The sequence below is a fragment of the Panthera uncia genome (genome assembly GCF_023721935.1).
Source record: "Panthera uncia isolate 11264 chromosome B2 unlocalized genomic scaffold, Puncia_PCG_1.0 HiC_scaffold_24, whole genome shotgun sequence".
NCBI lineage: Eukaryota > Metazoa > Chordata > Mammalia > Carnivora > Felidae > Panthera > Panthera uncia.
The window spans coordinates 15,507,664-15,523,435 of record NW_026057580.1 but is presented as its reverse complement, the minus strand read 5'-3'; the positions used below and the strand labels follow the sequence as shown (position 1 = coordinate 15,523,435).

Sequence of the window (15,772 nt, the reverse complement as noted above, 5' to 3'; positions counted from 1 at the left end):
AAAATATTTTTACTTTTTATTTTCAGTAATAAATATTTCTTGCCAAAACCAAAAATCTTTACCAGGAACTTATTTCCAGGGCTATTTTTACATAAATGGAGAAATGCAACTTTGATGAGCGTTGCTTAATGTTACTTGACATTTCATTATTCAGGTTCCCTAAAGTTACCCAGTCAAAATAGTAATGAAAAGCACGGTAAGCCCTAAAGTCCTTTTAGCCATATAATATCAGAATTTCTGTGCTCTCCTCAAATTAAGAGAGAACTGATAAACATGCTTTACTTTCAACAGAAATAAGTAAATCACTGGTAGTGATTTGTGCCTAATCTAAAGATATCATACACAAAATGCAACCCTCCTTTTTGTATTTCAAATAGAGTGCAAAAGTCTGCATAGTACCAAGTGCTCTTATTCAGAGTATTCAGAGAATAGAGTATGTAATATAAGAAAATTTTTACACAGTATTACATTCCTTTTAATATTACTAAGTCAGATCCATAGGTGACAAATATCTACAAAAATAATCTAAGTTTAAAAAATAAAAGGATTTTAATCACATAAAGACTTAGTTCAAAGCAAAAATATTACCATGCACATGTAATTAATGCCTCCTAAGAACAAATATACAAAATACATCTGAAAAGCAAACAAGGTGGAAAATTCTATTAAATATTCCTCATCTAGGGGCATCTGGGTGGCTCAGTTGGTTAAGTACCCAACTCTTGATTTCCCCTTAGGTCATGATCTCAAGCTCCTGAGGTCAAGACTAATGAAAGGCTCAACACTAAGTGCAGCCTGCTTAAGATTCTCTCTCTCTTTCCTCCTCTGCCCCTCTCCTTCACTTGCACATACATGCGCTCTCTCTCTAAAATAAAAATACATAAGTAAATAAAAATAATTGTTTATATAGTCCTCATTCAGATTTTTATTTCCACTATTAATTTTGAAAAAACAGTAGAAATTAGTTTTAAGCACATTTCAAGCCACATTAAAAACATACCATGTATTTGTCATAAAGTTTTAAAGAATTCATCAAAAAATCTTATGATAATCTACTGGATACATAAGTAAAAGACCAAAGTGTAACACACAGCTGAAATTTAAAATCTTTTAAGAGAAAATAGTTACCCAAATACATGTACCAAATACCAAATACATGTGGATAATACCAATCCACAATTTTAGGGTAATAAATATTTAAATTTGTTTTCTTACACCACATTGGAATAGTCATTTCAATCTGTATCACTTGCTCTGTGTAGCTCAATTTTCTCCCTCAATGTTTTAAGAAATAATTAAGAGGACATGCTTTAAAATCAGAACAATGCAAGTTCACTCCAGCCTTCTCCACATCCTGTCTCTGATCTTGGGTGAGTAACAATCTCTTTAACTTCCATTTCTGATTTTGGAAAATGGAAACAATGATGTTTAATCCCAGAATGCTCCAATGGAAATTAAATACTGAATAAAATGCCTAGCATTTAAAGCATTCCTTAAATGCTAATAATTAGCCAATATATCAGTTTAAAAGAAATTTTAGCTTACCAAAAAATGGAAAATTGCTATAAAAGACAATTTCACTCTCAAGACTTTAAAAATGTAATGAAGTGGGCGCCTGGGTGGCTCAGTCAGTTAAGCGGCCAACTTTGGCTCAGGTCATGATCTCACAGTCCGTGAGTTGGAGTCCCACGTCGGGCTCTGTTGCTGACAGCTTGGAGCCTGGAGCCTGTTTCAGATTCTGTGTCTCCCTCTCTCTGACCCTCCCCCGTTCATGCTCTCTCTCTGTCTCAAAAATAAATAAATGTTAAAAAAAAAAAAAATTAAAAATAAATAAATAAATAAAATGTAATGAAGTTATGTAAACAACTGCAAGAACCTATAAGAATAATCAGAATCATGAAAAAATCTAAAGTTATCGTTTGAATTTCTCCATGTTTCCAAGCATACACAAAAGTAAATACGTGCATTAAAAAATAACTTAAATTCATATACTCAAAGAGGTGTTACCTTCAAGTTACCAAAAAACATTATCTGGCCAAGGTTGAGAGCAGGGACTTTGTTTCACTTATCTTTGTATTCCCAAGCCCTATCACAGTGCCTGATATGTCAAATGTACATAGCTATTTGTAGCACTGAAATGGAAGATACTAAATTGCCTAGAATTTTAAATTCTTCTTTCAACACAAATATAATGATACTCCATACTCATTCAGCAAATATTTGAGGGGCTGCTACTGGAAGGTTCCCACTTGTTCCAGGTACCTGAATACACCTAATAAAGAACGAAAATTAAAAAAAAAAAAAAAAAAAAAAAAAAAAAGTAGCAGCTCTGCACTCCTGGAATTTATATTCTAAAACTTTGTACACCCTGTATTTACATTCTAAAAAGGTAAGGTAAATAAGCAATAAACATGTAAGTAAGGAAATTACAAAGTCAGTCATAATGTGTTAAGAATGGAGGATAAAAAAAAAAAAAAAGTAGGGCAGGATATGGAAGATCTAAATGCCTGTTATCTATAACCTTAAAGACGCCTCTCAGAGGAAGAGTTAGGAATTAGTTCCACATTTTTTAGTAGTTAAGAGTAGCACAAGCACTGGAATACAGACACTTGCCTGGATTCAGTAGTAATTACCTACTACTTCTATGCTTCTTTCCTAATCTACAGAATGAGAAAAATAACAGAACCCAAAAACGTATAGATTTGTTGTGAGAATTAAATTAAATAATGCTTGTAAAGTGCTTAAAACCATGCCTTAAACAGAAGTACTTAATAAATATTCACTAAATGTTAACAGCCATTACAATATACTGCAACCTCCCATTAATTGTTAAACAACCCAGGGCAAAGATCTTCTCCACCTTTTTATTTTGAATGCTGCTGTCAGTGCTGGTATACAAGACCTCAAAAAATATCTAATTTAAACCAAAGTATTTACTGACAAAACAGAATTATAATTATTATTGTTCTGGGCAAAAGCAATTAGTGTGGGATAGCACTGATTACAAAGAACCAGAAATGTTAAAATGTGGAAAAGAAATCATAGAATAGCCATTTAAGAGTCTCCTTGAGAACTTTTTTCAGAATGCACTGAAAATCCAATAAAAAATATAGATCCTGTACCGAAAACAATTCCATTACAAAGGTTCATGCAAAATTTTACACATTTAAAACTGACAGGCTCCTGACATGTATTCCCATATCAACTGGGAACATATTATATCACCAATTATTATTTCTGTTATTCTTTCGTGGTCTTGACCAACAGTATTCATGTATTTGTGAAATACCACTCTTAAATCTTATCTCCAAAGTTAAGCATTATAAAATGAAAGAACTGCTAATTACTAGGCCAAACTATACTTTCAAATAACAATCCAAATGTGGTTGCAAAGCTTCAATTTCTCTATTATACCAGTAGGCCAAGTGCCAAAAACCGTATTTCATTTAGAAAGCAGAATGAGGGGCGCCTGGGTGGCTCAGTCGGTTGGGTGTCCGACTTCGGCTCAGGTCATGATCTCATGGCTCCTGAGTTAGAGCCTGCGTCGGGCTCTGTGCTGACAGCTCAGAGCCTGGAGCCTGTTTTGGATTCCATATCTCCCACTCTTCTCTGCTCCTCCCCCATTAATGCTCTGTCTCTCTCAAAAATAAACGTCAAAAAAATTAAAAACAAAACAAAAGAAAGCAGAATGAAACAAACTGCAGGCCTATTACACACAATCTACTAAACTAAGTCTTTTTTCCATGAGAAAATATATTTGTTATCTAATTACAACAGATTATCACTCGTATCTAATATAAAATTAATCAGGTAAGACCAAAAGTGGTTTATCATTAAGTAACTCTAAAAGAGTACAATTCCTTATGTGCTAATTTGTAATTGTGTAATAATTTTAAAATATTTTTATACTTTCATTAGATTCACAACAAACCTAAAGGCTTACATCCTAAAACTGTACTGTTCAGCTGGTAACACCTGACACATGAGACTACTGGGCACTTGAATTGTGGCTAATCCAAATTAACGTGTTATATTAATGTAAAATACACAACAGATCTCAAAGACAGGAAAAAAAATGTAAACTATCTCATTAATAACTTTTTATACTGAATATATACTGAAATAACTATTTTCCTTATGTCAACATAGCCAAAATATTAAAATTAATTTCATCTGTTCCTCTTTATTTTTTAACACATTAGGAAACTTTTAATTATATATGTAATTTATCAGGTTAGTATGCCTCAAAGAACGTATGTACACTTGCTTCACAACACTCATTTAAGATGGTATAATTTTATAGTTCAATAAACACTGTCCAAGTTATTTTATTTATGTTTAGAGAGAGAGCATGCAAGCAGAGAAGAGGGACAGGGGAGAGACAGAGAATCTTAAGCAGGCTCCATACTCAGCATGGAGCCCAAGGTGGGGCTTGATCCCACAACCCTGGGATCCTGAGCCAAAATCAAGAGTTGAACGCTCCACCAACTGAGCCACCCAGGTGCCCTGTTCAAGTTATTTTAAACAAATTTTGAGCAAATTAAGCCTTTATGCCTACATTTGTTTAACATGTGAAGACTCATATAGAAATGTCTCTGATTTACAAAACAGATAATCTTCCCTTTATTTACTAGGAAAATGTAACATCACTGCAACACAGATGGAGCAGGCAATCAGCAGCCCACCTGACAAGATGCTTAATATCTGACATTATTGATTTCTCTATTAAAATGAGTCATATAGAAAGGATTAAAGAGGGTTTTTTTGTTTGTTTTTTGGGTTTTTTTAAGGTTTTAAGTAATCTCTATACCCAACAGTGGGGCTTATACTCACTGGAGATCAATAATTGCACACCACCAACTGAGCCAGCCAGGCACCCCTAAAGGGTTTATTTCTAAAAGATAAGTTAGACCTCATACCAACTTGAAACAGTAGCTCCACTAGTCAGATTTTGTTAGTCTGGTTGAGGTGGACATACTTCAATATACCATACTTAAATTTGTATTATTCTTTAGACTGGCTGGATCCCTCTCCCCTATTATTCCAAATTAAAGTACTGCTGAATCATAGATTTAGTGGATACACAGCAGACTCATAATTTTCTGCCAGTTATTAAAGGTGATAAATTTTTTTAGTAAAATAAAAGTGATGAGGCAAGTATGGTCATTCATTATATATGAAATGAAGAAAATAACAAAGGAGTTTTTATTCAGGCTTTAAACTATGACGTTCTAGCTATAAATTCAATTGGGTTTTATAAAATATAAAGAATATAAGTAATTCAGGAAATGTTTATGGGAAAGGGGTTACCTTGGGGTCTAAAATATCACCTTTACACTTCCATTTGACATTCATTCTGAAAATTCTAAACTTTTATTTTCATCATTTAAGGCAAATTTTTTTAACTGCTTCATATAATGTGTTTGCTAAGAATGGTCTAACTAATAGTTAAGTAAAAATGGAGTCTCCATCTTATTTACACACACACACACACACACACACACACACACACACACTCCAAAACAGTAAGGCAAAATGAAAGAGGGAAACCTGCTGCAGCAGAGAAGGAATTTTGAAATCTAATACAAAACTTTGATATTAGAAGAACACACTGCTAAATAACTTGAAGTTTGTTGTTTCTACTCTAAAGAATAAGAAAAAAAAAAAAAAAAAGCCATGTAGGAGAGAATACATTTGAAAGATCAATGTTTCCTGAAAACATTATACTCTAGCCAAGACTATAGGTCTCAATTTTACAAATATACTAACTTCTACACTTAAAGTCCAAGCAAACAATTTGGCACTTGATTATTACAATAATCATGATAAATGCTCTAGAAATTTCACTCATAGTAAATTTCGGGCCTCAGTACTAGGGCACTGATAGATACTAACAGTGTTAAGGCAGTTTTAATTTTTCAGGTAAAAGAATCTTAAAGATATCAGTTAAAATGAAGACATGCTTCACTCTGAAGACTCAGCACCAGGAATAGAAAAAAAATTAGCTTGGCTACTGCCAAGTCCTTACTATGTCACTGGTCAAACTAATGAGAGATGAACAAATCCCACTTGCCTTCCAACTGATCTTCCTCATGCTTCTCTATTTACATTTTAACATTTCTGACATTGGAATACATCTTAATGAACTACACTCCTTCTCTTGTTTAGATTTGTAATGACTCATATGTTAAATTTTATTCCTATTATGTTAAGTCTTATTCCTATCATAACACTATAAGCCATCTCAAAACATTCATGACACTCATCAACCAGGAGGGAGGAAGAGGCAGGAGCATTTATGTTAGAATCTCCAGAGGCTATGAATTTTTTTTTAAGTCTAGGGGATTCTAATAATATGCCCAATCCGTAAAACTGCTATAAACTACCTGAGGCACCAAAATATATATCTGTCCTACTCTCCCTAGTGCATCGCATGACATTAATTACAATCCTCACATTAAGGCAAATACTTCTTGATTAAGCTTTCACATACAGCTCCTTTCCTTGACCATAAGACCTTGCAACAGAGCATGTCTCTTAATGTTGGTGGTAACTACTTGTTACTGTTACCATACTAAAGTATCTTCCTACTAGAAACTCCCAGTGATTAGATGCCACACAGTCACTCTCTTGGAATTAATTACCTAGACACCGAATCATTAAAAGAACCTGAGCTACATGACACTAAAACAGATACTAGAATTTAGGATCCCATATGAGTCATCTCTGTCTTTGTAAATTAGTTGAGAAAGAGAATGGGATCATGATGGGAAATTTAAGAACAGATACAAAATGTGAAAGATTATAAAATCCAAGTCTCCTAGAGGTACTGAAAAGAACTGATACAGTATAAATAGGTTCTAGCAAAGAAAGCATCTGTAACACTGCCATATCTGTAACAGATCAACATCTTAAACTGGATCTCAATTTAGAACAATGAATTTTTAAAAAAGCAGTTTCTTTTTAGAGTAAAAGTTTCCCTAAGTGCAAAAAACTAGTAAATATACTTTCGATTGAAGAAACCAGTTAAGAAAGCAGAACATCCAGATACCTGAGACCTTCAGAAACAAACAAAAATCCAAAATACAAAAAAGAAACAATGTCAAATTTAGTCCAAAATGCCTACTTCACTTGGAGCTAAAACCAGAGTTCTGACTGAAAAACAAAGTAAAATAGACTCTTGAAAACAGGTTTGAACTACTCAGCTCCATTTATACACAGATTTCTTTTCTTTTCTTTTTTTTTTTTTAAATAAATACACTATAATACTGCAAATGTATTTTCTCTCCCTTCTTTTTTAAATAAGCTCTAACCCGAAGTGTAGCTTGAACTCATGACCCCAAGATCAAGAGTCACATGCTCTACCAACTGAGCCAGCCAGGTGCCCCCACATTTGACTTTCTTTCTCTAGCTTACTTTATTGTAAGACTACAGTAAATAATACATGTAACATACAAAATATGTGTTAATCCACTGTTTATCGGTAAGGCTTCTGGCCAAAAGTGGGCTATTAGCTACGTTTTGGGGGAGTCAAAGTTATACTCAATTTTCAACTTTAGAGATGGGGGGGGGGCGCTCAGTACCCCTTACCAGAGGTGTTCAAGGGTCAACTGTATTATAACACAGTCTTGGGTCAGAGAAGCCCTAGTAGGATTATGAAAGGAATTTTATCTGCCTAACAATGGTAATAAATGACTCTGTGTCTAAACATCTAACATTAACCTAAAAAAAGCTGGAGGAAAGGGAGGGAAAGTATGGTGGGAGCAGTGAAAAGGGCTACAAATCAAACAAAAATCAAAACCAAAAACAAACAAACAAGTCTTTCTAATAAATAGCCTAACTTTAATTCAGTGAAAGAAACCAAGAAACCAGTAATTAGTGGTACTTTCAAATTTCTTCTTACTTGCCTGTTTAATATTACATATTGGTAGTTACAAGTACTCAACTTGTTAAGGATTGTGTTCTTGTTTCCGAAACAGAAGGGTAAACTGAAACTGTTATCTGCTTTGCACTGGGGTGAAAAACAGCAAAGAAAAGGCAGATACATCAAATCCCTAGGACCAAGTAAAGAGAAAGAAGACCAAGAAGACCAAGTAAAAGAGAAAGACTGTGACCAGGAAATATCCTCTCAAGTATTTAGATAGAGAATCTCACATCACCCCATTATCCAAGGCCACTTACAGATCCAGGAACTAATGCAGGCTACTAATATACTCTCAAGACAGAAAATATATAACATCTATAGCTTAGGAGCTCAGTATTACTGCTTGGCTCATCCTACACAATTCCAATAACCAAGTTTGGTTTTGTTCCTGGGGAAAAATACCTGCCTTGTCTCTCATAAAAATCTAGACGCTATCTGATTTTGTTTCCCTGTGGCTAGGACTTCAAAGACTACTGCCAAACCCCATTTCCTCCCTTTTCCCACAAGATGTCAGTCTGAACCTCTACCTAGTGCCTGCTACCAACCAACATCCCACTCCCACCCCAAGCTGGGCCACTCTATTTGTCTATACACACCACCTTTTACATATCGCTCATGCCGCCGACAGGCTGACTACAGACGTTTATGGATCTCTATCCAGATTCCCCACACCAGTGTTTTGGCCTCTCTTCCATGTAGAAAGACCTATATATCTTGATTTAGGTCAATCTACCTAGTAGTTAGATATCAAATCCTACAGATAAGCAAGTCACAGATCCATCATAACAATTACCTAATCTGCCTAATTTCAATCACAACAACATATTAGATTTTATTTGCCCTTTCTCTTCTGAACACAAACTGAACAATTTCAGATCTTTAATACCTTGCTTCACCAGTTTACCTAGGAAGCAGAACTGCAGCTTTGTCCTCTTCTCACCCGAATCAAGAATCATTACACCCTTCTTTGCCTACATTCAAGCCCTTCCCATGACAGCACTTTTCATATGCACATGAGAAAATCAAACATTTACCATACTTAAAATACATTTTATGTTTTTATTTTAATTCTGGTTAGTTAACAGTATCATATGTTTCAGGTGTACAATACAGTAATTCAACACTTCCATACAACGCCTGGTGTTCATCATAACAAGTGTGTTTCTTTAATCCCCATAGCCTATTTCACCCATCCCTACCCACCTCCCCTCTGGCAACCATCAGTTTGTTCTCTATAATGAAGAGTCTGTTTCTTGCTTTGTCCCTCTTATTTTTTCCCTTTGCTTATTTGTTTCTTAAATGCCATATATGAGTGAAATCATATGGTTTTTGTCTTTCTCTGACTTATTTCACTTAGCATTATACTCTGTAGCTCTATCCATGTCACTGCAAATGGCAAGATTTCATCTTTTTACGGCTTAATAATATTCCACTATAATATTCCACACATATGTGTACACACACACGCACACACATATACACACACCACATCTTCTTTATCCATTCATCAGCTAATGGACACTTGGGCTGTATCCACATCCTGGCTATTATGAATAATGCTGCTATAAACATAGGGTTCATGCATCCCTTTGAATTAGTATTCTTGTATTCTCTGGGTAAATATCTAATAGTACAAATGCTGGATCATAAGATAGTTCTACTTTTAACCTTTTGAACTGTTTTTCAGAGTGACTGCACCAGTTTGCATTCCCACCAACAGTGCACGAGTGCTCCTTTTTCGCCACATCCTTGCCAACACCTGTTGTTTCTTGTGTTGATGATTTTAGCCATTCTGACAGGTATGAGGTGATACCTCACTGCAGTTTTGATTTGCATTCACCTGATTGTAAGTGATGGTGAGTATCTGTTCATGTGCCTACTGGCTATCTATATGTCTTCTTTGGAAGAAATGTCTATTCATGTCTTCTGCCCACTTGTCAATTGGATTATTCATTTTTGGGGTGATGAGTTGTAGAAGTTCTTTATATATTTTGGATACTAACCCTTTATCAGATATATTATTTGCAAATATCTTCTCCAATTCTTAGGCTGCCTTTAGGTCTGGTTAACTGTTTCCTTTGCTGTGCAGAAGTTTTTTATTTTGATGTAGCCCCAACGGTTTAGTTTTGCTTTTGCCTCAGGAGACCTATCTGGGAAGAATTTGCTATGGCCGATGTCAAAGAAGTTACTGCCTATATTCTTTTCTAGGATTTTTATGGTTTTAGGTCTCACATTTAGGTCTTTAACCATTCTGAATTTATCTCTGTGTATAGTGTGAGAAAGTGGTCCAGTTTCATTCTTTTGCAGGTTGCTGTCCACTTTTCCCAACACCGTTTGTTGAAGAGACTTTTTCCTACTGGATATCCTTTCCTTCTTTGTCAAAGGTTAATTGACCATATAATTGTAGATTTATTTCTGGATTTTCTATTCTGCTCCAGTGATCTACGTGTCTGTTTTTGTGCCAGTACCATACTGTCTTGATTATTACAGCTTTAAAATATAACTTGAAGCCCAAAATTGTAATGACTCGAGCTTTGCTTTTCCTTTTCAAGATTGCTTTTGGCTATTCAGGGTCTTTTGTAGTTCCATACATACTTTAGGACTGTTTGTTCTAATTCTGTGAAAAATGCTGTTGGTATTCGGATAGGGATTGCATTAAATGTGTAGACTGCTTTGGGTACAGGCAATTTAACAATATTTGCTCTTCCAGTCCATGAGTGTGAAATGTCTTTCCATTTCTTTGTGTCATCTTCAATTTCTTTCACTAGGTTCTTAGAGTTTTCAGACTACAGGTCTTTCATCTCTTTGGTTAGGTTCATTCCTAGGGATCTTTTTATTTGGGGTGTAATTATAAATGGGACTGTTTTCTTATTTTCTCTTTTTGCTGCTTCATTACTGGTATATAAAAATGCAACAGATTTCTGTACATTGATTTTGTATCCTGTGACTTTTACAGACCTGGATGCCTTTTATTTCTTTTCATTGTGTGACTATTGTGGCTATGATTTCTAGTACTATGTTGAATGAAAGTGGTGAGAGTGGACATCCTTCCTTGTCTTGTGCCTGACCTTAGGGGAAAAGCTCTCAATGTTTCCCCATTAAGGATGATGTTAGCTGTGGTTTTTCATAGATGGCTTTTATTACGTTCAAGTATGTTCCCTCTAAACCTGCTTTGTTGAGAGTTTTTATCAGGAATAGATGTTGTACTTTGTCAAATGCTTTTCCTGCATCTATTGAAATAATGATATGGTTCTTATCCTTTCTTTTATTTATGTGATATATCACATGGCTCAATTTGCAATTAAAATACATTTAATAGAGAAGGATATTCCGTGACAAATAAGAGGAGGAAAAAAAAAAATCACAGATCTGCATTACGTGTAAATAAAAACTTGGATTTATTTTTGATTGGCAAGTGGAATGCACTTCATGTTTTATAACTTTGTTTTTAACTCAAATGCCTTAAAATTTAGATCTTATTAAGTTAACGTGACATCGTTTTACTTTGCCAATCCCCAATTTAGAAAAATATATGACAATGTGAATGTCAATATCAATGTGAATTTAAAATATCAATGTGAATTTCCACCCTTAATGGGATTTTTTGGAACTATAGCTATTCAAAGTTTGAAACACTTAGAAAAATCTAATCACAAGTACTTACTAGTTAAGGAATACAACTTATTACTAGTTTTGTTAGTGATCGAACTTCGAAACAAAAAAGTTCTAATATTCCCATTTCATCCTCTGGATTAGTTTAATTAAAGTAAATCCTGAGACTGAAAGGTGAGCCTTTAGCAGGCAATTTCCATTTGCCACTACTTATCTGCATAAATCAAGATTTTCTCCAAACAGCGCAACAAAATAAGGAAATAAATCACTCTATTATAAAAGTGCATTTATCATCTCTAAACCAACTGCGTATTCCCGTCCATTAAAACTGGCTCATTATTTAAACATGTTGAATAATCATATATGAGCTTAAAAAAATAATTTAAACTAAGAAGTTCAGAACCTTACCTAAAAGTAACAGAAATTCAATCCTTAAAATCCACTTACTTTTTCAAAAATAAAAATTCACACATAGTAACTAACACTTTATGCCACTTGCTTTCTGTCTTACTCTCCCTCTAAGATGCAGATCTGTACTTCTGGAGTAAGAAAAGTAAAGTTTTACCTTTCTATTTCTCTAAACTCTCCCCAAATTCTTTCACAGAGAATACCTCAAATTTCTTTATGTTAAGTATTCTTCCATATTTAATAAATGTAGAAACTAAACACATAAAAGCTTAACATAAAATTCAAAGAAACTACTAGTCTCTCCTACTATTCATCCCATATACTTTCTCCTGAACTACTAAACTTACTCCCAATAATGGACTTTTTCAAAGTATAATCAACACTGGAAAAAAAAAAACCCGTAAATTCCTACATAAATTTTATAAAGACGTATTACACAAAATTAAACTTCTGAAAAAAAAATTAATTTCTGCATTACTACAAAATCATCTATCTTATCTCACTCTTCCTTTAAATGCAATACGCACCTTTTAACAAAGGTCAAAAATTGAGAATTGTCTTTATAAACTGGTACAAGAATTAGGGAAATCATTTGAAAATGAAAATAACAAGAATCAGCACTGGCTCTGTTCCAAACACTTTACAAGTATTAGTTCATCCAATCCCCATTACCATCTGCAAGGTTATTTTTACCCCATTTTTAGAGTAAGAAACTGAAGCACAGACAGGTTAAGTAACCTGCTCAGTTACAACAGCTAAAAGGTGGAAGAGCCAGGATTTGACCTTAAGCTGTCCCAGCGGAGAGCCATGCTCTTTAATTCTCTAGCTATACCACCTAAGTAGTACAGATGGTAGGAACCGTCAATTAATGCGTATCCAATTTATTTCAAAACAATGAAATCAGAGATTTTTCATTTTGTGACACATCAGATAAAATAACATATAAAAATACATAGAATATTTTAAGCTGCCAGCTTAAATCATAAGGAATAAAGACTGCTGATAACAAAACCAAACAAACGAGGTTTGTATTATAAAGGAAACTCCTTTTAAATGATTGGGATAACTTTAATATGAATTTCTACATGACTGATAAATTTAAAGTACACGTTCATATGGAAATGTCTGACAAATACCTTTTAAAAATTAACTACAAATGCCCGCAAGTAATCCACCTGCAAAACACATTCTGAGTAGTCGAAAGCACACAAATATCACACTTTACCTAGATAATGCAGCAACTTGCCTAACCAGAACACAGCCGAGAAGTCACTAAGAAAAGGCCTCTGGATAATTAGTAACTCCAAAGCCAAAGTTCTGACATTAATTTTCCTGAAGAAAACATCTCACACACTAAGGGTAGACTTATTTTTCCTTTATGCAGAATTACATATTTGAATATGATTCCCACTTTTGTAGAAAAGTTAGAGAACTGAGGGTGAAGAGGGCACAGTAACAAGCACATCCAATAGCAAAGCAGAAAAATATGTATTTAAATAACTTCAAAATGCAAAGGAATCTGATCAAAAGTCCTGTATACAATCCAGCAGATCCTCAAGGCATCACAGTAACTGATGGTCACAAATGATGACCCTTGGTCATCAAGAGGTTTAATTACACTCTGCACCCTATTTAAGACAAAAAAGAATTACCTATTTTAGTATAAATTTCATCCAAATCGGTTTCAGTGGTTTTATAATTTGACGCTTAAAGGAATAAACCCTCAAAAACTCAGTTACACTCAACTAATTAATTGGAAATAATCTCATTTGTAAGTTCCAAACAGCAAAGGTTTTACTCTTTGGAGTTTTAAGAGCACTTTCTGTACAAAAGTTACCTGAAAGAACATAAAAGGAGAAAGTCTAGCAAAATACAGAAGAGCTAAGCGAGGACCTGTAAACACTATGCTTAAAGCATTCCGACAAAACAATGTGTGGGCAGAAGGTGCCACATCAGCAGTAGTCTGTATTTGTCCTGCTTCTAAATCATTTGTTAGTTGCATGAATTATTAATTTCGGTTAACAGTGTGGTGATATGAAGAGTACCAACTCTCAACTACAAAAAAAGGATAGAATCCTCCTGATTTACTCTATAAATCCAAAATTGGGATTATTCTTATAGAACATGCTTATGCTTTTTGGTGGCACAAATGTATGCTTTATAATGGCACACATTTATAACAGTACAGACACTTCTTTTAAATTGCTTTTAATTTTTAAAGGATTGAGAGAGTGCCTACCTCACACCGAAATTTGTTATCAAAAGAATTGTTACACTACTTAACAAAACTCCCTTTCAAACTAGGCTGCAACACAGTCTGCTTTTGCTAGCTCCTAACAAAACTTTAAAGCACACAGTAAATAACATATAAGGCCGTGTACTTTTCTCTCCTCTCGCAAGGAAGTCTAACTCCAAACAGGAAACAGCTTCTCAAAGGGTTCAACACTGAAACCTCATCAAACCCTAACCCAGTCCTCAGGATGAGATTTAATATTTAAGTGCCAATACACTTGCCTACGTGAAAACAAAGTAAATAAGTCAAGTTTCCCTGTCCTTGAGGCATCCCTAGCAAGTTTCAGCGGAGGGAAAAATTACCTCTCGAAACAACAACAAACGGAAAACCTAGCAAAAGGCCGATCTATACAAAGCCTCGCTGAAGATAAAGAAGCTAAAAGTGCTACTTTGTCAAGTTTTTCCATCACCCTCCCCCATCCAACCAGAATGGGGGAGGGAAAGAGAAGGCTGGAGCAGGGAGGGAAGTTCGGCCCGAGGTTAGCCGGGCAGTGGGCGAGGAGAGGGGACCCGGTGCCCCCGCCCCCCAACCCCTCACCTTTCCCCAAAGCAGGATGAAGCGGGGAGGGGAGCGCAGGAGAAAGCACCCATGAGCCCTCCGACCAATTCCTCCGCGAGAAGAGCAAGGTGGAAGGCAGGGCGAGGAGGGGCGACGGGGAGGGTGCGGTGCGGCCGCGAAGGGACTGACCCCGTCTCCTCCCCGCGGACAAGAAGGGGAACCGCCTGCCCGAATTGGGGAGGTGCAGTTGGGCGGCGGGAAGCGCCCTCGAGTCTCTTACCCATGCTGGGGGCTCCCGCGGGGAGAAGCCCGGCGCCCGCTGCTCCTCCTCCTGCCGATCGCGCGGCCGCACTTGCGGCGGGAGGCGGGCCCCGCGCTGCGCTCCTTCCCTCCTGAGCTCAGGCGGGGCGAAGTGGCGCCTCCATCCGCCCGCGGCGTTCCCCGGACAGTCCCGTCGGCGCGGCCCGCGAGCAGGAGACGGCGGCGGCGGCGGCTCCTCGCGCCGGGCCTCCGCCAAAGCCGCCGCGGCGGGAGGGCCCTCCCCCGCCCGCCCAGACGGCGGCTTTCCCAGCCCGGTTCGCTCCCGCAGCAGAGGTGGGACCAGCCGGTTCGTCCTGGCCGCTGGCTCCAACCCGGAGCCCGCCTCCCGCAGTTCCCCTCAGCAACCGCTGTTCTAGAAGGCGACACCGAAGACTGAGGTTGAGACCCGACTGAGGCCGGGAAGGTGCCGGGAGCTGCACCCGGGAGGAAGGAAATCTCGCGAGAGCCCCCTCGTTCTCCCTGCCCCGCCCCCTCCGCGGCCGGGCTCACCACCCGGCACCCCAGCTGGTGCCAGGTGCGGTGACGTCAGGGTCGGGGAGTAGCGAGCCGCCCGCGTCCAGGTGCAGTGGGCTGAAGAGGAAGGAATCCGGAAGAGCTGTGGCTACTCCTCCGCCTTGAAGTTCGGCACAGCTGGGACGGCCGTTTTGTATGGTTTGTCGCCCCAGATGGATACGAAGTTTTTGCCCATAGGCAGAGTGAGCCTGTGTTGCCCCACT

At 37.0% G+C, this 15,772-nt stretch overlaps 1 protein-coding gene across 1 annotated transcript in view; it reads right to left on the bottom strand.

Moving 5' to 3' along the window:
• Nucleotides 1–15,484, bottom strand: part of CD2AP (CD2 associated protein) — a 141,112-nt gene extending 125,628 nt beyond the window's left edge. The window contains exon 1 of the mRNA XM_049653778.1: nucleotides 15,016–15,484. Coding sequence (XP_049509735.1) covers nucleotides 15,016–15,019 — 4 coding nt within the window. The 5' untranslated portion in view covers nucleotides 15,020–15,484. The remainder of the gene's footprint in view (nucleotides 1–15,015) is intronic.
• Between the last annotated feature and the right edge of the window lie 288 nt (nucleotides 15,485–15,772).